The following is a 25,188-nucleotide window of genomic DNA, read 5'->3' as shown; positions in this document are numbered from 1 at the left end:
GCATTAAAATGGTAACTTTTCAATCGAATGGGAGTCCATCAGGACAGGGACATGGAGACAATAAGGGTGTGTATTCAAATATCAGTCACAGAAACTCAGGCAGCTCGGGAGACGCGTTTGAAAGCTGGTCAGGTAATGCACAGAGGTCAAGCTGACAGTGAAGACATTTTGATGAGGAGGTTGGGATGGGGGGGAGGCAAGGTTGGGGGGGGGGGGGGGGGGGGTGCATCCGACAATCATTTCGTGTATCCAAGACACAAAGGTGAGAGAAATCGGGGTTACGTCTTGGGTCGTGTGTGATTTGATCGAGCGCAGGTCTTCCAGCGGACGGGACTCTCAGTGGACAGATGTGTGCTTGATGGATTATCAAAGTGAAGGGTGTTTACAGTCAGAGGGGGGGGGGGGGGACCATGAGGTAGAAAGGTCAGTTGTCATGGTGACGCTGACCAGAAACCTGAAGGGCCCGGCTGGGCTGCTTTTCATCAACGTCTGCTTTCACTTCCGTTTCCTCCTGGTCGTTGTAGAAATGAATTTGAATGATTTAATATTTAATCCAGTGTGTTTGTGTTTGCTGCCGTTCTGCCGGCACCCCCTCGGCGGCCTGCCCCCCCCCCCACCTGGGACTGTCTTTGCATGCCCGATCAAAACAAAGGGAAAAGGCCTCCAAACGACATGTGTGACATTCTATCTAATAAATATATTCATCATCATCATCATCGTCGTCCACTCGCCTGGCTGGCTGCTTCCACACCGTCTCCCCTAAACATTCCGTCATGATAAATATTACCGTGTCCCATTTCGCTGTGACGTGGTGTCACCGTTCCCCCCCCCCCCCCCCCATGGTCTATTTCCCATGGAACAATAGAACGGTATGGATTTTCCTCCATACCTTTTGAAGAGGCTATTTTTCAACAGGCCAGGCCTCTCCAGCTCTTATCCAATTGAGGCCTCTGGTTCTCTGGTGAAACCCAAACAAAGACAGGAATGTTGATGAGGCCTCCATCTTTAACCGGGGCTCTTTATTTTTTGCTTTTCTACACCCCAGGAATCTTCCAGAAGGCCCCCGTGCAGTGGAAGATTTTTTTTTTAGCAGCCCTTCAGAGTGAGCCCGGCTGTTGCTAGGGCTTCCAGCGTTCACACGCGTCTCCGCTGGGTTGTCGAGTGACGAGTCCCGCTCGCGCCCTCTCGGGGCGACCCCGAGCGATGAGGGGCCTGTTTTTTTTTTTTGTGTGCATGCCTTCACTCAGGTGGTATCACATGCACTCTGCTCTGAAACTGAAACTGGCATTTCGCATCACATTGCTCTTACCGGGCTGTTTGATGTGTTTCCAAAAGGGCAGGGTTGTGTGTCTGTGTGTGTGTGTGTGTGTGTGCGTGCGCGCCAGCTCTTTTGATTCATGTGTGTCGGTATTTGTTTGATCTGTGTCCAGCCTTGCGCGGCTTGCAAGGTGAATTCCTTAATTTCCCCGTGGAGTCAATTAGCTTTGTGATTGGCTGAGGGAAGGCCAGGTTGCCCTGCCTTCTGAAGGAACGCAGACCTTTGAAACCGAGGTAGGGGTGGAGGGAAAAGACATGAAGCGGGAAAGAAGATGAGCCGGCCACGGCGGCCACGGCGGTGGCGCTCGTGGTGCTGGAGGAGACTTGGCCCTCTCACTGTTGTTATAATGAGAGGGAGAATCTAGTGAAGCTCCTTTTATCTGGTAGCGGGTCGAGCTCGGGTTCGGCTTCCTTATGAACGGATGATTATACGCTGGCTTCTCGGTGATTAGCTAAAATAAAGGGTGAAAGGAAAGGAAAGGGTTACTGTAATTCCCATGTGACGTTGAAGTCATGTTCAACTTGAACTCGCTGACCGAACATCATAATCAAGGCTTCTTGTGCTTTTACAGCGTCGCTGTCTGTCTGCTTGTTACGGCATGATGTTATTAATTATTTTTTATCCCTTCAGTCTCTTTTCCTATTTTGAAATTTTCCCCTCTCTGTGCCAACATTTTTCCTTTTTCCGAGCTCATCCACGCCCTCGAGCTTAATAATTTAACTTTAAAGGTTTTTGTCCTCATAAACGTGAATCTCTGCTTTTGATGTCTAGTGTCAATGTAGGAATTTGGATATTCCTATTGGCTGACGTGGACGGCATCACAGCCAATCAGAGTGTCTGATTCGGATATTTAGCTGTGTTGCCTGAATAAGTCATACAGGAGAAATACAATAATAGTGTACTTGTTTATGGAGTAAAACATATATGGTAGTTAGTTGAGGTTATCCAGAAGCTCTAAAAAAAATACAAAAATAAAATAAAAATGCACTTTGAGGCAAAACAGAAGAATAGGTTAAAAGATTATTTGCAATTCGTTTACAATTTCATTTGAGTCTAGATCTGCATGACTCGAGTCTAATTTTTTGAGTCTCTTTCTTCAACAGGCTGCCGGTGTTGGAGTCGACCGCTTCGTCCGGTGACCTGTCGCGGCCCCACCACATCGTGTCCGTGGTGCCCAACCGCTACCCGCGCTGGTTCACCCTGAGCCACATAGAGTCTCAGCAGTGTGAGCTGGCCTCTACCATGCTCACTGCAGCCAAAGGTGCCGATATATTCATAAGACGCACTCAAGGCATGTTGGATGCTGGCGCAGACTCCAGGATTTGCAGATACAGATTAGTGCAGCAGTCTGAAGCAACCCTGTGCTCGAATCCCCTCTAGGTGACAGTCGGAGGCTAGAGACTGTCCTCGAGTCCATCCAGAAAAACATTCACTCCTCTTCTCACATCTTCAAACTGGCACAAGATGCGTTCAAGATCGCCACTCTGATGGACAGCCTACCTGACATCACACTTCTCAAAGTGTCTCTGGAGCTGGGCCTGCAGGTGCGCTAACATACCTACATATTGTTTTTTTTGACTTTCTAGCAGAATGACGAACCGAATTTCCGTTAATATCCTTTTGATAAACTGGTTTCATCTTGGAAGAAGGACACTCTGTATTTGGATCGTTTTCTTATTAACGCAACTTCCGCCCTCAAATGTCATGAGAAACTGGACACGAACTCTCCCAGGGAATGACGACTGAGCGGCGATTTTTTTTTACCCTAACTATCTTCTGTGCCTCCCTTAGTTTTATTAAATTTACTGGCAAATCAAAATGATCCTTCGGTTTACTTGTTCCTTTTTTAGATTACATTTGAATAATATGACTTTGCAAATGTCCTTGATCATATAGGTTGATTGTGGAAATAAGAAATTAGGATGGATGGATGGATGGATGAACCGACAGTCGAGGCAGAAGCAAAATATTGAAATGAGGTCTCACGTGGGAATATCGGATTTGGAGCTATGTGACGTTCAACGTTGTTGCTCAGACCTTTCCATTTCTTCGCCGTCTTCCTCAGGTGATGAGAATAACGCTGTCTACATTAAACTGGAGGCGGAGAGAGATGGTGCGCTGGTTAGTCACGTGTGCCACTGAAGTGGGTAAGTGAGTTCTAGCCAAAGTGAGTCGTTTCCGTTTCCGAGATGCACGCGAGCGAAATGTTCAATCTCCAGCCTGGCTCGTCATCCTGTACCCTTTGTTGTGTTTCCTTTCCAGGAGTGTACGCCCTGGACAGCATCATGCAGAGCTGGTTCACCCTCTTCACGCCCACGGAGGCCACCAGCATCGTGGCGACCACCGTCATGTCCAACGGCACTATCGTCCGCCTCCACCTGGACTGCCACCAGCAGGAGAACCTGGCGTCGTCGGCCCGAACCCTCGCCCTGCAGTGTGCCATTAAGGACCCCCAGAACTGCGCCCTCTCTGCTCTTACACTTTGTGAAAAGGACCACATTGCCTTTGAAACAGCCTACCAGATTGTACTGGACGCGGCGGCGACGGGGATGAGTTACACGCAGCTGTTCACCATAGCGCGCTACATGGAGCACCGCGGCTACCCGATGAGGGCGTATAAGCTGGCGACGTTAGCCATGGCTCACCTGAACCTCAGTTACAACCAGGACACGCACCCGGCCATCAACGACGTGCTGTGGGCCTGCGCCCTCAGCCACTCGCTGGGCAAAAACGAGCTCGCCGCCGTCATCCCCCTGGTGGTGAAGAGCGTGAAGTGCGCCACCGTGCTCTCTGACATTTTGCGGAGGTGCACGCTGACCACGCCGGGCTTGGTGTCGGCACTGCACAGCCGCAGGAACTCTGGAAAGCTGATGTCCCTGGACAAGGCGCCGCTCAGGCAGCTGCTGGACGCAACCATCGGGGCCTACATCAACACCACGCACTCGCGGCTCACTCACATCAGCCCGCGCCACTACAGCGAGTTCATCGAGTTCCTCGGGAAGGCCCGGGAGACGTTCATGATGGCTCACGACGGACACATTCAGTTCACCCAGTTCATAGACAACCTGAAACAGATCTACAAGGGCAAAAAGAAACTAATGATGCTGGTGAGGGAGCGATTCGGCTGATTCCCCCCGACCCCACCACACACTCTAGTACTTTTCTATTAACTTGAGTCTGCCTTTTGAACTTCTGTTGGACTTAAAGACACGTGAAACGAGGGATATGACTTGTAGAATGAAGCGAAAACAGAAAGGAAAAGATGACAAAAAAATCAACAGAGCCACATGCGGTATTATTGTTCTTGCTGTTGTTATTGTTATAAACATTATTACGATTATTATTAATAATAATATTATTACTACTATGTGTACAGAGGTGTTTTTATTTTTCAGAAGAGAGGAGATGTGTCATGTTGTGTGTATTTCTCTACGTGTGTGTGTGTGAGAGGAAAATGAAAAGCGAAATTGCTCTTTTTTTCCCTTTTTATTTGTTAAAATTTAAAGCCCCCCCCCACGAAGACGCTTCTGCGACAGCGCTCGTGTAAAAACAGAAGAAGAAGAAGACGTCTCAGCATCCTCAAAGAGAAACTAAGGCTTTAAATGACACGGCGTCCCTCCCTCTGTCCGGGCCCCCTCGCCGTTGGGCGCTGGCCAGCAGGGTTAGCACTGACAGAACGCCGCCATCAGCATTTCTTTAGACGCAGCACTTGAACAGCCATTAGTTTTCTCTGGGTCCCAAGTATTAGCTCCATTACACACAACAATGCTCTTTGCCACATCTGTCTGCTCTTATTTGTTGCCCCCCCCCCCCCCCCCCTCACCTGTAGAAAGACTGCATCGGTAGACACGGAGCAGGACCGTTCCCTGTAACGTTGTGACGTTGTGACGAGTTGCATAGTTGAAGCAGAAACCCGTAGGGAGACGACTACCTCATGACGCGGTATGGAACCTGCTCCCTCTCTTTCCTTTCTATTTTCTATCTTTCTTTCTGATTTTTGTTAGCCAGCAGTGTTAATTAAACGCCCCCCCCCCCACCACAACCAATTGGCTCTAACGCGCTTAGAAGGTGTGTCTTTATGTCAGCCCCCCCTCCCCCCCCCCCCATCGCTGCAGCCACCACTGAATGGTATCTTCGCACCAGGCCAGTGTGACTTCCCTCTGTTCATGTGAATCACAGAATTAGACTTTCTACTGTTACGGCTCGTCGCGCGGAACCTTCAGCAATTGTCAACCAGAACGTTCTCAGGGATTTCACTACACAGGAAGAAAAGGCAGAACAACTGACTCCAGGAAAAAGACGGAAAAACATGAGCGAGCATTTATTCTACTCTGTATATATGCCATAGTATATGTCTGAATATGGAGGATCTGAAAGTATATGTTAACTAATTTATACAGAGTATTCTATGTAATGTGAAATACTTGAAGCCGCTGTAGTTTGCGCTCGCTCTCTCTCTCTCTTTCTTCCTCTTTTGTTGAAAACAGAACATATCAGATGGACTAGGCTGACCTTGTTCGCGGCTGCATTCATTCTCGTGACGCCGTGCCCTGCAAGAAATGCGGGTTGAGTGAAATTGTGACGGCAGAGACAAATATTTGTTGTTCATTCCTGCTGACTGAAGCACAGAAAGGGTGCGGAGATGGGTCGATCAATGTTTGAGAACAATACACAATTTATTTAAGTGCTTAAATATGCTTCTAAGATGTTGCTGTAGCCTCGTTTCCCAAACAATTATATGGGGGGGGGGACTATAATGTGCTTTATACAGGAGCGGCGTGGAAATGAATCTGGTTAAAGCCTCTGGCCTTACATGCATCGTTATCTGTTGGCTGAAGTCTGTCCTGGCAGTGATATTAACCTTGTCAAAGTAACTTCACAGTTGTTTATCGCAACAGGACTAATAATAATAATAATTATGCACAAATTAAATCTAGATTAGATTTAAAAAAAACAGGTCTTCTAAAGATCCTTTGCATTCACTGCAGTATTTCCAGTGTCTTCTCTGCAATGCTGTCATTTACCTTCCTTACATGTCTGACCCCCGACCCCGGTGTCTTGTGTTCATTCAATCTAAAAGCAGCCTTTTTCTCTTGCCTTGTCTTAACGCTTTAAAGTAACCAAACAGGAGATCTATCTAACAACCAAACGCGCTCTACGGGGTGAGAGACGACCCACCTTGGTCCCCAGCTTTAGTGTCCTTAATTAGTAAGTGAATGGCTGTGTAACTCGTGCTTTAACGAAGCAAATCCTCACGTGTGTTTGGTGAAAAATATACGTCGTCTCGTGTCTCTTGATCTCTTCAGCAGCAATTTCCTCTGAGTCTTTCTAGCAGTTCTTTTTGTGTGTGTGTAGGAATCTTCTGCGCTCCCATTTTATTTATTACAATGACCCATGTATACATGCTTATGAAATTAAGATTTGATACACCGATATCAATTTATTTATGTAACTAAATCACTGTTTTATAATCTTGTTAATGAGTCAATAATTGATTTCTTTTTTTTCTTTTGGTTTGTTTTTGTTTTAATAAAAGTTAGTTTTTTGAAATGTATCTCCATGTCCTCTGCTTTTTACATTTTGTGTGCGTGTCACAGCACAGGAACTTTAGGTGTGTGTGTGTGTGTGTGTGCGCGCGCGCGCGCGCTGCACTTTTTCCTGTCGTGTGTCTGTGAGCACCTCGGCTGTCGTATCAGTGGGCATTGATCTGTCTGGACGCTTCAGATCTCCGTCAAACGGCGGCGTCAGACAAAAGTCAAAGAGGGATCGCTCTCCCTGGCTCCAGCTTTCATGCTCAGATGATGAAGAAGATGAAATTCATCAGTTGCTACTCCCTTGGTCTTTGCGGCGTCTATCGACCAGTCACCGCAGTAACACGTTCACACGCTGCCGGTGGTGCCACAGGATGACTAAATCAGTGTGTGTAGTTTGTCAGGCGTGTGTGTGTACGCCTTGTTCGCATGCTTCTTTCTGAGCCTGTTTTCTTGCATGTGCGTATGTGTCTGTGTGTGTGTATCGGTGTGTTAAGGCCTTTAGGGAGTGAATGGGAACAGGTGGTAGCTCCAGACTTACAGGAGCTCCTGACAGCAGTAAGGTCCCCAGACTCCAAGCCCCTCATTAAACATTGACACAAAAACACTGCAACTGTCTGTGTGTGTGAACAGTAATGAAGCGCAGACGGCTTTACCAGAATACACACTGCAACGTTCGCACAGCACAAGCATCCGGTCCGTGTGTGTGTGTGTGTGTGTGTGTGTATGTGTAGTCCATCTGTGTGTGCTCATTAATGAGGCACATTTTCCATAAGGTGTCCATTTATATAGTGCAGAATTTGTCAGGTTTAGCAACAAAAGCGCCCCGTCTGCTGTCAGAGGCCAGACAGAGCTGTCCATTCGTTATGTGACGCATGCATGCCTGGGAGAAATGGTTTGTGTGTGCGTGAGCGTGAAAACACAAGGAAATGTGTGTATCCATGCATTGTGTGTGTGTGTGCCAGACCACTTCCTGTGTGTCCGACCTGTGCTCAGGTCCCTGCTCAGTTCCAGTTGGTAATGACATCCCTTGGGTGTCGTGCAGCACAGCAGCCTCCTCCGGTCTGTCTTGCTGTATTCTCCTAATGACATTATGATCACACACCGGCCCCTTTCATGCCAAAAGCACTCTTCCTCACCATCATCAAAACTTCTATCTAGAGCACTCGTTGCCTCTTCTTCGTTTGTCTCTCTCTCTCTCACATACACACACCCTTTTGCTTGGGCTTCACACACACACACATCAAGGCCTTGACATTTTCCAGTAGAACTGTAGATCTATTATTCTTGATAGTTCTACCGATAGAGAGGATATAAAGTAAAAGGTTTCAAATGCACAATTGGATTCCAGCTGTAGGCGAATAATACAAACGTAAAGCATAGCCTATCTTGATTCTAGAACACCCCTCGACTAGTGAGTCGCTTTATGTTGTTGCCCACAGCTCAAAATGTGACTCACAGCATTGTGTGCAAAGGCCAAAAAACATTTATCCTCAAGAGTTAGCCAGCATCTTTGAAGGTATTTTTCTGAATCCCATAATTTTCCTCTTCCTTTTTTGCTCGGAAATGACTTAAGCCCGCTGTGCAGCCTGTGGCCAGCAGTTTTGTGGTAGCATCATTCGATCATTCTGGGCACACGGCAGTCATGTGGTTGACAAAACCCTGTGTCGATGATTTTTAAGATTGCAAACCCATGAGCACGAGTTGCCTTTGGAGACATCATTGTTGCACTTGGAACAGCATCAATAACAAACTGATTTCTGCTAAATGTTTTATTTAGAGTATAAAAAAGAGAGAATACTTTTTTTTTACTCTATTAACGTGTATTCTTTCGATCTCACTGTCGATGCTGAAATTGAATTTCATCGCACATACAACGAAGAAAGACTTTTCTTGTGTCTCAAACATGTACAGACCTTAAGATTGGAATATAATGGGGAATCTCAGGGTTTCATTAAGCTACTCATTTCATAACAATACGCATGAGTTGGGAAGGCATAATTTCTTTTATCATGCTAAGCTTTTCTTTACAGAAAGTCCAAATTTACCCGCCACAACGTTTAACAGTGCAGAAATCTCCCTAAAATATGGTTTTTGGACTCGTCTTGAAGGCAATGTTGAATCAGGGTGAGCAGCACATTCTTCTTCTTCTACGTTTCTACTACCTCTTTCATTACCTGGAGAATCGCCAAACACCTTCTAATAATCCCACATGATTTGTATTTTCTTTTGCCAATTTTCTTTCGAACATTTGAAAATGGAAAAGAAAATCTACAGTCGGTGCTGAAACCATAATGTCGGACAATGTAATCACAAATCACAATTCACATGTGTGGGTGAAAATATTCACAGTCACTGGACTACGAGTAAAGCGTGGGTCCCAGAGTTTATTGGTTTCTGCTGCCTAATCCCACTTTTCAATGATCTTTTTAGAGCCTGTGGATTAAAACGTGTCCAGAATGATGTCTCTGTTCTGAAGGTCTCAGGCCTCTGTGGTGCGTTGAGCTCGCTATCATTACAGGAGCACAATACAAAGATCATATAAGCATGTGTTCCACAACACAGCCTGAAGCATCAGCCCGCCGACCACGGGGACCGTCTTCTCTTTCCTCCTCTTCCTACAGAGGGCCGGTGGCGTTTGATCTCCTCCCCCTCCCCCCTCCCCCCTCCATCGGCCCTGAGGCGTCTGATTAAATGCTAATTAAAGCCGTTAGCGCCGTTATCACCACTGCTAACTCCTCTCTCTCTGTCACGGAGATTAATGCCCCTCGTTCATCATCCCACCTCACCCAGCCCCGAGTACCTGCCCAGCTCGCAAAAACCTGATCAAGTCATCAAGGCCCAAAACCCCTCTCCTCCGCCTCCTACCGCCGCATGAAGATAGACGAGGGGTTTCGATTTTAATTTGAAAATTGCCCTCAATTACTTCTGCGGCGACCACTTGCCGGAGCTTCTCGTGCGGTTGAGTAGAAAGGGGGTTGCAGCGGTGGGTCAGTGGCCGTGATGAGCGATAAGGGGACATTAATAAGAGAGGCAGAGGTTCATTTAAAAGCAGAAAGGACAGTGGGAGCAGCTCTCTCATTATTTAACTCCCCCAGCTTTATTTAAAGGACTTTATTTAAGGATACCAAGTTAATGTGTCCTAGAGGACAGACGGTTAAAGCACCTGACAGAGTGACAAAGTTAGAGCCATAACTTATACCCTGAGCACACACTGTGGAGCCATCTTTTTGTTCTTTACCTCTTTTGACACTCTTGCCATTTTCGGGCAGAGCAGAACGAGCCTGGGAGGGACATAAAATGTTAGAGCCAAAGTTACACGCGCCATTGGATTTTATTCTTTCACAATGTCTGGCCCACAAATGGTTTATTGGTTCCAATTATCAGTAATCATTATAAGCTATTGGAGGTTAGTAGGGGAACTAGTGCCAGTTATTTATACTGTATATATATATATATATACACAGCTGCATCAACAACAACAACAGCATCGGCACGGTTGGATGCTCACCGTGAATTCTCCTTCCATTTAGCTACGCTACTCACAAATGGACTAAATCTGACATTAGGAAGCAAAGATTTTGCACTAAGGAGCTGGCAATGAAGTTAACGTCGAAACGACTTTGGATACTTGAGGTCACACAAACAAACAACAGCTCGGAAAAAAAAACTAAGGCTTGCAGTGAATGTGCGTAAATGTTTAAAACGATTGATGCATCTGTGATCCGACTGCCTCCACCCAAAACACTTTCACTCCATCTCTCATTGTAAGTATCCAGAGACTCTAAATCTGTCAGCCAGTGTTTATAATGGAATGCTGTGAGATCCCCCCCCCCCTCTCTGTTGTAAAAATGTTTAACGGACACAACTGGATGCAACGGGAGGGTTACGTGTGTATGACAATGGTTTAAAATAAATAAATAAACTGTTGCACAATTTGATACAGACCCCACTGAGACGGGGGGGGAATTACTGCATGCAGCCTTAAAATTATTTCACGCTTGCAAAAAATTGGCCTCAGAACCAAGCAGAGCTCCAGGTTCCAGGTAATGTGACATTTAATAGTGTCTGCAGCGTTCACAGGTTCTGAGCTGCACTGCAGGAATAAACAATACCATCGTCAGGGTTATCAGGAAAAGATGGCTCTAACGCTGTTTTATTAAAAGCCTAAATGAGTAACAGCATGACCCCCCCCCCCCCCACTCACTCCATCATCCAGTCTGCTTCTTCTTTTTTTTTTCCTCCTTCCCCAACACCATCTTTCCGGCAGCAGCAGTCACAGAGCGTCCGGCAAACGGGAACAAAGAAGGGGGAAGAGAGACGGCGAGAAAGAGGGATGGAGCGACAGGAAGAGGAGCGAGTTAGAGCATATTTCAGTGACATTCGTGCTCTCAGTGTGGAGAGCCACTGTGAATATCAATACGAACCCATGGAGAGGAAACAGAGCCTCTTTTTCTCTCTCTCTCTGGGCTATTCATGAACACCAGAAATCTATTCAAGTCAATGTAATGGCCAATTTCTGAACCTGTGCATGGTTGTGTGAACAGTGCAGCCTGGGCTCTTCATCTCGTCTTTCCCTCTCGTGAGCGCGGCCGCGCTCGGATCAGCGAAAAACACTTTATGTCAAGTGCAGCTGTGGCGAACACGACAATATGTAAATCAGATTGGATTAAATGCTTCCATGAGTAGAGCTCGACGGCACCAATCAGAACTCGCCACCAACCTACAGCTCTCTCAGTATCATTATGGGTGTTTTCACACAGCCTCTCCTCTTCCTCATCCTCACCCTCTTCCTCTGCTGCTCAGAGATATCGAGTCAAAGGGATGCAAATCTACCCGCTTCCTTCCTCCCCATACCCCATCTGCAAACACAGATAGCCCCAGGCCAGTCCCAGGCCTTTCTATATGCAGAACAAGTGACAGGAGTTGCCCCCCCCCCCGATCCCTCCTTAACAAGCAGTGAGCCTCACTCTCACCAGGCAGCGTGTGTGAAAGTGTGTGATTGGTTTGGTACAGTAATAACAATAAGGGAGGATAGGATGCAAGCGGCCTCCTTCCTCGTGCAAGTGGATCTTAACCATCTCCTTCACTTCGCTTCTTTGCTCACCTTTTGTGTGTAGGTGTGTGTGTGTGTGAGAGAGAGAGAGAGAGAGAGAGAGAGAGAGACTGTGGAATGCTCACTCCAAGCTTATTACTTTAAGTTGTCTCCAGCCCCAATGCTAATCCCTGTCTTCTCCAGGGAGGGATAACAATAATACAACAAGATCCAGAGGTACTAATGAAATCCTATCAGGTTCCCGAGCCTGAATGTCAGGGAGAGACGGAAGGAGAGAGGGAGAGAGAGAGAGAGAGAGAGAGAGCGGGAGAGAGAGGAAGCTGAGTGTATGAGACCAAAGTGAGAGAGGGGAAATGTAGAGGCTAGTTACTGAGAAGCGAGTGAAACTCGGTTTGAGGAGGAGCGTAATCAGGGAGCTCCCTCTGATTGTGTTGCTCCTGTGGAAGGAGGAGGCTGAGAATGGGGGGGGGGGTGTATACCAAAAGAAGAGATTTAGAGTGGATGCGAAAGTTGGGTTTGAGTGGAGACTAAAAGTTTTCTCTTCGTTGACTAAGCATGCTTGATGCGGCGGCTTCAACACATACCCGACCAATTCTCCCTCTGCGTCTCCGCCAGACCCAGCATTCACCCCCCGGGATTGAATTAGCTCTGCCCCATTATACAGTTGCCATGGGGAACCTGACACATCCACTGACGAAGTGAGAGGCTGATCAGAATGTGTGTGTGTGCGTTGGTGAACTCATCTATTCTTTCCTCCATCTCCCACTCTCAGCGCTTCCCACAGACATCCGTCCCACTCCATTTATGACTGCCCATCTTCCACCCGATGCTTCAAACCCTCTGTCTTATAAAAAGGCCTCATCTTAACGCAATATTGAATTATGATAGAATCAGCTTTAAATTCAGACATATTTCTCTTATAGCATGCAAATCTCACAAAAGGATCCAAACCGATAGCGACCTTCCTATTTTTGAGGTTCTTCTGCTTTATTTTTCTCTTCTAACGCAGTTTGCAGCAGGAAAGCCACCTTTTCCAAAGCTATAAAAGATGTCTGCAGAGATGCTTCCCTTGGGTGCTTTTTCTTAATGTTTAACAGAAGCGCATTTGATATGTCGTGGCTGATAAAGTTTATTGACTGACCTGTTTATACATCTGGTGGCCTCTGAGCTCCATTAGCATTCATTCGGAGTCATGCTCAGACTATAGCTATGTTCACTTTGCTCTCTTCCTTCTGGTCTGGTCTCCATCTCTGGAGAGAAATAACTGTCTCTCCAGCTACTAAATGCTGCACTATGTCCACCAGCTTGTCATTAACGCCGTCTGCCTGTGGTTTGGCGCTGGGCAGCCTGAATAGAGTAGCTTTATCAGAGTGGTTTTTTTTTTTTTTCAGAAATAGCTGTCTTCTCCACCGACAAATGGCATCATTGAGTGGCCAAACCAGTTAGCTCAGAAACACACACACACACACACACACACACACACACACACACAAATGCTACCTCTAAAGCACCGGGGATCTCCAGTGAGTTCAGTCCTATGACCCACCTTTTCATATTACATGTGTCCTAAAGTGGAATTATTGGATTACGCAGATAATAACGCTGTCGCCTCACAGCAAGGTACCGGGTTCGAATCCCATCTATGCTCTTCTCCCCGTGGCCGCGTACGTTTTCTCCGGGTTTTCCGGTTTCCTTCCAGCTTCCAAAAACATGCGATTTCGGTGAATTGGCTTCCCCAAATTGCCCGCTGTGTATGAGTGTGTGTGTGTGTGTGTGAACGGTTGTCTGTCTCTGCATGGCAGCGCATTAGGGGTGTACTGTACCCCACCTCTCGCCAATAGCAAGTAGATTCTTGGTTGTCTAAATGTACTTTTGCTCCTTGAGCCACCCGACATACTTACCCTCCCTGCTCACACACCCACAGTCACACCAATTGAATGAATCCAGAAAGCTGATGCCTGCCTGTCCCCCCCTCACACTGGAATTTTGTCACCAGCGCAGTTCTAATGGATGGCCAGAGAAGGGATGCCACCCACAGCACCATCTGGCTAATGCCCCATCCTCTGCTTATGAATTACGCTAAATTGTGCCCAAGAGAGAGCAGCCACATGTTCATTATGAAAGCTGCAGGGGTATTAGAGATCCCCTGAGTCACACCAAACGAGCTGCATGTCACAGGACAGCGTGACACACAACACAGTGCAACGAAGGGAGGGAGGGGGGGGGGGGGGGGGGGTACACACACACACACACGACCTTCTCCGGGTTGAAGAGAACGCATTCAGGAAGCAACCGTGTCCCGGTTCAGAGAAACCTTTGGCTGGGCGGACTCTCTGCTTTCTACACAGCGCCTATCTCGGAGCCGCTATGAGCAGTGTGAAATCAAGACCAACTGCACTGATGGAGGCCACACCCAAAACGTAAAGCAGCGCCTTGACCCGAAATGAAGAACAGCAACTATCACGAGACCAGCCTCACAGCGTCTGTCAGCCCCTGCAAAAAAGCATAAAATACTATAGGAGCCCCTCAGTAAAGGAGCCGAGGACGGGGAACCCAGTGGGGAGAGAAATAAAAATGTTTTGTTTTTCTTCTTACTGTGGCATACGCCATGCATCGCCATGCGGGCAGATGGGGGAGGTGGAGGTGGAAAATAAAACATGCATGAGTCGCCTGCAGCCCAGGAAAATAATTACTGTCATTTAGCAGACATGCAGAGGAGAGCAGTGCACCCCCCCCAATCTGCCCACACCACAGCGTGCCGATGAACTGGAGGGGGAAACAGAGAGGGAGGCCCGAGTGGGAGAGCGGTATGTGAGGGATGGTGCAGTGTTTCCCTGTTTGATGGTAATCGATGCCACGGCTTATTTTAGAGATGTTTTCACATGTCCATCATGTCCTCCAAGAATTTAAATATTTGTCTTTCCTCCCCTGGAGCGCCATGCTGACCAGGAGCCGGCGGCCTCAAAGGAGGAAAGGAGTCGCTAAAGGTCAGAGAACGGGTTTGACCTCTGAGGTTTGACATGAGGCGAAAGTGTGCTCTTTCTCTGTCACTCACTCACTCACTCATTCACCTCTTCTCCTCTCCCACTTTCCCTCTTCATCCGTCCATCCCCATCCTTTGCCAGGAGTCAGACCGCGCCATGGATTTATAGGAAGTGGAGAGATGCCAATGGAGGTCAAACGTGTGAGCGGCTCCCCGTCTGACACCCCTATCATTCTTTATGGCTCATCCAGTGGCAGAGCCTTCATTATCCTGAATTATATGGTGCAATTATTACCTCCCCCCCCCCCCTCCCCCATGCAGGATGGCCCTGGCCTCATCATCTTATCATCTTACCCAGGAGGAACGCAATGCGGGAACTCTTGATATATGGCGCAACATCTGCCTTCAACATGACTCCACTGCAAATCTTTGAACTTTATATCCTGCCATCCACAGTGTGTGATGTATGCGGACTGCGGCGCAAGGCCTGGATCGCATGCGTGTTTGTGCAACGCTGAAATGGGTTGCAGAAGTGCATTTTCTGATTGCGGTGTAGCCGATCTATGCTGTATATACGCTACATTTAATTTGATGTACCGATTCCTAAATGATTGTTGTATGATAAACATTTGCGACAAAACGAAAGGGTTGTCCGTATTGTTTAACTCAGTACTTCTGCGTTCCACAAGTTCCACCACACCTCAAATATAAGTGATTCCTGTATTTTAGAGTAAATCCCACATTTGGTTAAATATTTCCCCGTTGGCTACTGACCTTCAGCAGCTTCCTTTCATGCTCATTTGAAGTCTTTCTTTCGTCTCCCCCATCTGTTTCTGATCTTTGAGGGAAGCCCAGTGATGATCCAATTGCGTAAGCATCCGTTTGCTAACCTAAAGTCTCACGCTCATTGTTCCTGTTTTTTCTTTTTTCTTTTTTAATAATTGGCACAAATTACATCCCGGAATTCAAAGAGAAATAATATATAAATCGCACTATTGATACTGATATTGCCCCCCCCACCCCCACCAACAAACCTGCATTAAACATGTTCACCTAAAAGTGTGAAGCCTGATAACCTGAGAAGTCTGCAGGGCATTTGGCAGCCTTCGCGTGTCGTGTTCTTTCACACTGGTGAAGAGAACCTGCACTGTATCGTGGTGTAAATATCAAAGCAGTTGCAGAGGGGGGGGGGGGGGGGGGGGCAGACGAGGACTTAACAGCACATGCAGCGCGGTCGTCTTCACCATATGATGTTTCATAGGGAGTTTGGCTTTACATATTGCTTCCTGTATCACATGCATCACGTTTCTTAAAGTTGAATCTCAGTAGTAGCAAATGCACACCAGGTGGAGCTGAGGATACGCTCACAAAGGGCGTCATTAGCTGGCGGGGTGTTATTCAAGCTCCTTATTCAAGTAGCACAAAGTAGAAAAGCTCCATTACAGCCAAAAGCCAAGCTAAGTTGTATTTATGACATTATATAAAGTAAAGTAAAATGATTCATTCATTTTACAACCGCTGTATCCATAACACACAGACAACATATTACGTGTTTTTGGTTTTGGGAGGAAGCTGGAGAACATACAAACACCTCACAGAAAGGCCCCGAGCTGGATTTGAACCTGCAACCTTCTTGCTTGTGCGGTGACAGCGCTCACCACAGCAAAAGCACAAAAACCACAGGAACAAGTAGGCCCCAACAGAAATATAGCACCAAGTGAAACGTGACAAAGGTCCATATGATTCAAATCGGCGTGCTGGATCCTCCCCAACCAAAAAATCAACTCTGTACTGAGTACAATTCTTTCACGAGAGCCTCCCTAACTGGTTGAAAACCCACTTCCTGCAGAGGCAACATTTCTCAAACAGCCACCAGAGCTTATATTTCTCCGCCCCGTCTTTAACGCTGAGCCCTTCGTGCACGGATGTATGCTCTGCCGCCGTGCTAACTGTCCTTCCAGTGACACACATTCGTAAACTTTCTGCATTACTCTCTTGTCATAGTTTACTTCCCGGCAACACGCCATGAGGCCCTGAAGTAAACACAGTGGGGCCTGTCCTCGGGCCATCAGCTCCATAAATGGACACAATTACAGAACTTGTTGTGCTGTATCATGACCTAAGTGTAAGTACGGACTCAGCGGGGGGTTGTAGACAGGATCTGGACACCGCCCCGTATGGACACACACACACACTGCTCCCCTCCTAGCGTGCCGCTGCATTAGGCAGCAAGGCGGGGAGTCAGGGAGCAGTAACAGGGCCATTAGGGCTCCCAGGGACCCTATCGATCTCGTCATTGATCCCCGCCTGCCTCGGCTCGTCCAGACTGCTGTGAGGGTTTCTACAGCTATACTGCAGAGTAGAGCACATGTATCACCAGAGGATGGACGTGGAAAGAGCGGTAAGAGAGCCACTTAGAAGGAGACAAAAAGACTCCGAGTGGGAGTGAAAGTTTGAAAAGTTTAAACCTTCCCTCCTTTGCCTTCTGCTTCCTTTCTTGTCTTCGTGGACATGCTTTGAACCCACTATTTCTTTCAGCACACGATCTGATGTGGCTCATCATGCTGGTGGACAGAAGGGAAGGATTTTACAATATGAAGATGTTGGAGCTGAGCAGATTTATAATGGGGAAGCATTTCAACCACAATTCCCCTGTAAAAAAAAAAAAAGTCGAGCATTGTGGTGATTGAAACCAGGATCTTCAGCAAGCATGCAAGTGGATCCCATTAAAGCTGCATGTGTGGACTGAGAGATACTATTACTCCTCACGATGCGCACCCTGGACTGGCTGCGGCAGAACAAAGAGATTGTTTTTGTTAGACATTAAACATTTCTAAAAGAGATTTTTTTTTAATTTTAATTTGAAAGAAATAGCGCTGCAGGACTCCTTTGAGGTTAAAGACAGTGGCGCAACATTGCCCCCACTGGACCTCTGATCATACTACACCTGCAAATGACGTGTGCGTCCATAAAAAGGACCTTTACATGACCATAAACACAGCCTAATAAATGATATACAGCCCCCTCAGTGTATGTCTCCAGTTGTGGAGATCATATAATACGTATACTGCTGAGTGTACGGTATGTGACCCTGATCTTTTTTTTAAGGATGAGGGAATGGCACGTCCTCATCAGAGTCCAGCTGATTAATAACTGGCCCTTCCCTCCTTCCATCACGACTAATGGCTCCCTGTCTCACCCTACCTATAATTATCACTCAATAATGAGGTCTCAAGGAAGCGCTACTGCATGTGGAGTAGAACGCACACCTGAATTTATTAGTTCTTTGCAGGTGGATCTCCCATGGAAGCAGAATAAAAGCCAGCTCGCAAAATATGTTCAAATTTGAGGCACTTTCCATTCCACGCAACTTTATACTTCTACCTCACTGGAGGTGGAGTCTGATGGTGTCAAAATGGGTTTAAGCACTGCAGCAGAAACGCCCTCATGGACGTCCCGCATGGAAGATCTGAACCATCATGCAGCCTCTGGGGTACATTTCCAGGTCTGAAAACTTAATGTAAACTTATTTTGAGCGTCTAAACGTTTTAATAGTTCCATGTTTGCTTTTATTACAGAGGCGTAGGAGGAGCAGTAATTACAAACATGGAGTTCAGGTGCTCACATAAAGGGCATGGGGGGGCATCGAATGACTAAATATGCTAATTGTGTGCATCGTATTCCAAGTTGAACACTATGAAGCGCTGATGTCCTTTAAATCGCTCTTCATCGCCATCGTCAATCATTCAATGTGAATGAGGATATTGGGATAAGGGAAGACGCATATATTATGAACTCCCACAATTCCTCAGTGATCTGTAGCTGCATGGCCGATATTATTATTAATAATAAGAAAAAACATAGTTTTCCTGTGAACAGACACTTTTAAAAAATAATGATTTTTTACAATGAACTGAATGTGATAACCACCGTTATCTTTAGCTACTGTTCAGAGCAGAGCCAATTGTCTCAGGTATTCAGCATTTTTCTGGTTGTCGGATAAAAAACAACAACTTTTTTTTTATGAAATAAAATATTTCTTTCATAAATATTTGTCCATAATAATGGATTATATTCTGTATTAATAATTTCGATGTGTAAAATAACTACAAAATTCACATATTGGAGTAAAGAGTACGATAATTTCTCTTTAAAACGTAGTGGAATGAAAATGTAATTGATTTCTAACAGTCAGCGGAAAGAATCAGCTGATACTTCCCGTTGATGACAGAGAGCCTCATGATGACACAGCTTCGGCCCCTGATTTTCACACCAACAGCTCCCTTCAACGGGGGCTAGCAAAGGCCCCAAAACACGCAACTGCATCCGAAACTCAAACACAACAAGCTTCCAAAGGAAGGGGTGGAAAACACTCTGCGTTGGGATTTCTCACCTCCAGTAGCTCTGATATAATGACAGAGACACTGAAATCCCCGGGAGCAATAAGGCAGATGGAAGTTAGGCCTCAGCGCAGCGCAGCTTTCGGCCCTAAGTTTCTGTTCTTTAACCGGTCAGCTCATTTGTGCTGGGCTATTATTTATTTTTTGCTGACATCATCACACATGCAATTGTCAGAAATTGTAAAGTTATTTCACAGCACAATGAAGCGCCTGCACTTTGCATCTGATTGCTGTATGTGTAGATCAAACTGGAAGATGTAGCGCCACTATTAACCCTCATTACTTCACAACGCATCCCTATTAAGAACGTGATGTTCTAACATCGGCATTAGAGACGGAGGGGTGTCAAAAAGCAAGCACAACGTGGCACAATATGGCGATACTACCCAAGCTGAGCTCAGGGGATTAACTCCGCACTGATAAGGCTGATAAGGTTCATAAAGCCGCTCTCTGGCTGCCAATAGCAACTATGATGACTGTGCTGCATTCAAAAGCGTCAAGGGGTTGTGGACAGGTTTCATTCATAATAGCATCCAGGAATAGCCTCCTGGTCAATGAAGCGTCGTTACGGATGGATGCAGGAGAGGCAGAAGGTCAAGGGCAAGCGGAACAGGGAAATCAACTCACACACGATGGAATAGAATACATTTCCTCCTTTACTTTATTAGTTTCTTGCACACATGTTTATTGTTTGAGAACAAAATTACAAGTGAATGAACAAACCGCAGACTGATTTTGCTTTACACTTTCTGGCGGGATAGGGCATGAAGGAATGTTCGTCCTCAGGGCCACTCTAGTATGTCAAATGTCAATTTCTTTGAATGCGATTTTATTACATTTTAGGACAATTGCACAGAGTATTAAGTTGGCATGCCGTGTTCACGGATAAAATGAGCAAATGTTAAAGAGCTGAAGCTCCACAGACAGTTCCTTTGTCACATTGCGCACTGAAAACGTCTCATCCGTGTGCAAAACTGTCCATTGAGGAAGACACAGAGGGGATCAGCAGAAAGGACAGGCGCCTGACCACGTCCCAGGTGTGGCACGCGTCCATCCGTTTATTGTTCAGCTTGATGTAACAAGGAAGTTGTATTTTTTTTTTACATGAACGGACTTTACAGCTTGTTAGCATTGAAGACAAAGTACGGAACATTTAAAGGACATTATTCGTGCTATTTCACACGAATCCCTCTCTAAAACCTAAACCTGGAAATGCTCTGTACAGCATCGTTAAAGCACAATGGGATATATTTATTTCATCAATGTTATAAAGACCTTTTAAACACATGCTTATTCCGAGGTCTCAAAAAGGGGTGACAAAAGACTCGGAAGGTTGCGGCACGCTCAAAGGAAAAACCTCCTGAATGGAATATTACTATGGCTGGATATGAATCCACAAGGCTCTGGCCTTCAAAGGCCAGGAGCGGTTCACTATTATAAGAATAACATGAAAATAACAAGGATTTCAAAACTTCGACTATCATCCTTTCTTCTCAATCGCTTGCTGAATGTTGTGTTAAAGCAAAAAGTGTTACCATGCCCGGGTCCAAACGTCTTTTTTTTTTTTTTTACCTGTTTGCAGTCGTTGAACGCACTGATAGCATCGTCGTCATTTAACATTTTCGCCATGCGAGCTAAATTCCAGGGCCAAGAAAAGGGTTTATGGAAGAACACCGTCCCTTAAAACTTCTGCACTCTGCTGCGTCAATGAAAAAACTGTTTCGCAACACGCTACTGTAATGTTTTATTAGCATGTACTGTGTCACAGTGTAGGCTCACTGCCACAGCTCAAGCTGGTTATGATGACCAAGTATCATCCATCGAAATAAAACCAAACCATTTCCTCGCATGGGCAGTGAAAGACTTCGTTGCAGCAATGCTTCGTCGCCAGTGCATCGCGGGACCGCATGGAAACAGAAAACCGTTCACGCTCAAACACTACGGACAATTTGGAGTCACCGATTCATCTAAATTGCATGTTTAGGAGGTGGGAAACCAGAGAACCTGGAGAAAACCCACGCAGACCCAGGGAGAACATAAAAACTGCGCACAGATAGGATTCAAACCCGGTACCTTCTTGCTGTGCGGCGACAGCACTAACCATGTGCCGCCAAAATACTGTAAATTGAATAAAATAAAATAAATTAAAATTGTAGTTGCCACGCGATAAACTGACGACGTATCCAGGGTGTACCTGGCCCCGCCTTTACCTAGCTGAGATAGGCTGCATTGTAAAGCCGTGACCCAGATCCGGATAAGACGAGAAGATTACCGAGTGTCTCGCCTTCAAGAAAATGAATGACTTCATTTTTGTGGTTTTGCAGCTTGCAGAAATGAGGCGGTGGCCCCATGCACAATAATGTGAATGAGGTCTTATAAAAACCCTTCGAGTGGTCAAGCCCGATTTACTATTTTGTGTTTTACTACCAAAATATCTTCCAGACTTAAAAATAAAATTCATTCACAAATATAGAGGCTTGGAGTTGCACTCTTTTGTACTCCAGTCAGATTATGTCACCAACCATCAGCATGAATAGATTTCTCGGACTGAGACTATGTCTTCCCTCTCAGTCCAGATTAATGCTGAGTTAATATATCACCAGGAGGGCAGGGACTTCCCAGTCGCCTCCTCTTGCAGCATGTCTGAAAAGCCAGAGACATTTTTACAGACTCACACACCTTCAGCTGACGCCACAGTCGTCGGTTCTCCTACTTGATGCTTCATTTATGATCAAGGAAATCCAAAATTCTCATAGGATTTCCCCCAAAGTGATTAAAACCACAAGACTACTTGATTACTTTCTAACTGATACTTGTGTGATCCAGGCTTTTGAAGTTTTTATTTGTTTTTGTTCATTAGAGGTTTCTAATTTGGAAAAACAAATAGAAAGTGGCTGAAATGATGATGAACATGAAGAAGCAGCTGTCATCCTTGGCCCATTTGGTCCTGATAGGCGTGGGATTCGCATTGACCTGCACCGGGAGCTACCTGGTGTCCTTTCCGACAGAACGTTTCACCTGGAAGGTTGTCCCCGCCTACTTCATGATCGCGGTCGGTGTCATGACCGTGCTTATTGGCATCTTCTGGGCCATCTTCAACAGCATGAAGAGCAAACTGTACCATAGAGGAGGGCACGAAGAGCAAATCCAGGTCTTCACTATTGAACGGTAAGATGAGAAGAACTCCTGCGATCATTTGAATTGATTTGAATTGAAACGGTGAATTATGTCGCATCAAGGCAGGTTTCAAATGACAAGTAAAATATAGTTTGGAAGTTAAATGCAATGGAAAATACATGCTATTTTATTTTATATATCATTGAAATACTGTCACAAAGACGCTACTAAAGAAAAGTCATCAAAGTTGATGAATACCATTCTTTAAATAAAGTTTGTCTTTAAATTTAATTAAAGTTTACGCGACTGGAGGCCAAAAGTTGTTTTTCAATGCAAATTGAATTTCTTAATTTATATTAAATTAACATTAAATTGTAAATTCATCAGATTGATTCAAGATTTGGTATTTTGTGCATTATCACCTGGTAACATCTCAACTTCCCAGTGAAATAAACCCCGTAAAAATGAACCTCACACACCCCTCGTTTGATGTTTCCCTGTGCAGGCCGAGCTCCTTCCCTCCTACGTACGAGGAGTCCCAGAGCAGCCAGGTGAATGCTGATGCAGCCCCCGGGTTTGTGGTTATGGCCGACGGGGTGGACATGATGATCAGCCTCGCACCTCCTCTGTACAGCCAGGACAGCTCGGAGGCTCCGGACTGCACGTGGAGCTGGGAGCGACCTCCCCGGTACAGCACAGTGGAACGCCTTCAGTGAGGAGGAGGCGGATGTGGACGAGCACAGGGAATCCTCGTCTCGACTTGGAAGGGGGACGCTTTGAACTGAATGGGGGTCGGTGTCAGACTGAGCTGAGAGCCTGAGACAAAAACTGTGGCTCTCTAAATGTGGGCAGATTTTTCAGCTGTTAGACGGTGGACCCCAGAGACAAGTGATAAACGTAGACCCGGGGCTCGACCTCTGAACCCTACTCAGACAGACAGGAGAGGTGCAGCTTCCTGGGTGGGACCGTAGTTCTGTGTGGGTTTTGCCTGTTGTTTGCAAAAGCCACACTTTTTGTGAAAACTGCAGAGAGTGTTACTCCAGCTGGATCAATGGGTGCTCCAGTTGACAAAAAGCACTTACTTTTACTGTAATTTGCAATTAATGTATTTTACAAGTGTAATTTTTTTTATACATTATGCTACCTCGGTTCTGGGAGGAGTTGTTGTATTGTGGAATAAAGTTTTTTTTTTTTTTATCAGTGCTTATATTAATATTAATTTATTTGATATGAAGTCAACCTTTATGTAGATTTTCATTGTCTTATAAATAATAATTTTGGTCTTCACCCACTTTTGAGTGGGACATAGCTTTCCGTCTCACCGGGCATCCGACTATCTTTTCAAGGTTTCGAAAGAACTGAATAACAATAACGACGCCTTTGGCAGCAATCTCTCTTTATCGTGCTGCAACAATAAAATAAAAAAATGAATTGCAGAAATACATTCATTAAATACATTTAATTTAAAAAAAGGTTGTTTTTTTTAAATGTTCCCTGGTAGATTATCAATATGAAACTATACTATAAACTAATTGTCTATTAGCAACTAAGACCCATTTTGGCCACCACAAATTAAAAATGTCTTTCAGTTGAAGATGTTGTCAAAATGTTGATATAAATAGAAAGATAATAGTGACTGGAACAGAAAACATGAAGGCTTTTTAATAAGTCAGTTCACGATGGACAGACTGTTGGATCTCGAAAAGATGACATTTATACTATAAATAGTGAATAATTGTAATTTTTAATTTAACCTTTATTTAACCAGGTATGTTAATTGAGAATTAATTCTCGATTACAATAACGACCTGGACCTAAGTTGGAGGTTTTCAGTGAATGCAAAAGGTTTGTTCCTCCTTCGTCTCACTATGTGCACAAAAAATCCGTTAAGATCTGTAACTGTGTTCTTCTGCTTTGCAGAGATAGCCCATATACACCTGACAGGTGTGGTACGGTCAAGCTGCTATTTACTACACAGATATCGGGCTCCTCCACAGTACGAAATGGGGGCGGCTTAGATACAAGAGAATTATCAAAAGATCGCTGGTTTCAACACCCCCAGATGTTGTATTCTTGCAGATGTATACTTAATCCTGCCGGAGTCACAACTGCAGACAGCACACTTTATCACACTTTATCACAAAATCTGGCTTCTTCATGTGAGAGAACATTCAGCAGGCACAAAAAAAAAAAGGTGATGACTCCAGTTCACCGGCTAATAAATGTTTCTTTTTAAGATAATTCATTATGAATGGCCCAAGGCGCGCGCGGGCCCGTTTGATCACCACCCTGTCCAATCTGCATCAGCATTGATACCGCACCTGACGGGTAGACAGAGTATCTTGGCAACGTGAAAAGTTCACCCTCGTAAAGACACTGCTGGGTCGACCATGTCCAAGAACCTTAGAACATTCTTGTGCACATTACAGAAGCAAACGGTGGATCTTGAATGCTGCAGACTTTAAATCAATATAGTCATCAAATTGTGCCGAAAATTCAACCATCTTCTTAGGGTGAAAGTCTAAGGTGATAAATTGGACTTGATCCTCATCCAAACTCAGAAATAACACCTGTAGTTCTAAAGTAGGTGGATTGGGCAACATCCTGCAACGTCGTTTGGCCGACAATGTGTTCACATCCTCACGGATATCCACTGACACATCCTCAATTCATTACGAGGGTAATCAGAGTGTTTATGAGTTCCTGTTCAGATGCCCTCTTCATATCTCACAAGTGTTGCAAAGCATTTCACATTAAGAGCAGAGAAAAATGCTTTGCTTTGG

The 25,188-nt window shown here is 45.5% G+C and overlaps 2 protein-coding genes across 2 annotated transcripts in view; both read left to right on the top strand.

The window, feature by feature from the left end:
• Positions 1 to 4,446, top strand: part of LOC137892915 (zinc finger SWIM domain-containing protein 6-like) — a 33,371-nt gene extending 28,925 nt beyond the window's left edge. The window contains exons 11-14 of the mRNA XM_068738328.1: positions 2,422 to 2,579; positions 2,699 to 2,862; positions 3,384 to 3,465; positions 3,581 to 4,446. Coding sequence (XP_068594429.1) covers positions 2,422 to 2,579; positions 2,699 to 2,862; positions 3,384 to 3,465; positions 3,581 to 4,446 — 1,270 coding nt within the window. The remainder of the gene's footprint in view (positions 1 to 2,421; positions 2,580 to 2,698; positions 2,863 to 3,383; positions 3,466 to 3,580) is intronic.
• Positions 4,447 to 22,193: 17,747 nt separating this feature from the next.
• LOC137918067 (transmembrane protein 252-like) lies at positions 22,194 to 23,121 on the top strand. Its single transcript, XM_068760812.1, has 2 exons — positions 22,194 to 22,456; positions 22,911 to 23,121. Exons 1-2 carry the CDS (start codon positions 22,194 to 22,196, stop codon positions 23,119 to 23,121), a joined length of 474 nt encoding a protein of 157 aa, XP_068616913.1.
• The last annotated feature ends 2,067 nt before the right edge of the window (positions 23,122 to 25,188 follow it).

This window comes from Brachionichthys hirsutus, chromosome 4 (genome assembly GCF_040956055.1).
Source record: "Brachionichthys hirsutus isolate HB-005 chromosome 4, CSIRO-AGI_Bhir_v1, whole genome shotgun sequence".
Taxonomy (NCBI): Eukaryota; Metazoa; Chordata; class Actinopteri; order Lophiiformes; family Brachionichthyidae; genus Brachionichthys; species Brachionichthys hirsutus.
This window is presented reverse-complemented; position numbering and strand designations above follow the sequence as displayed.

Bases quoted from the DNA above. Each gene is read 5' to 3' on its own strand.
- LOC137918067 (XM_068760812.1), top strand. From the start codon at position 22,194: ATGAACATGAAGAAGCAGCTGTCATCCTTGGCCCATTTGGTCCTGATA. The intron at 22,457-22,910 runs GTAAGATGAGAA...TTCCCTGTGCAG, and splicing joins CAGGTCTTCACTATTGAACG to GCCGAGCTCCTTCCCTCCTA.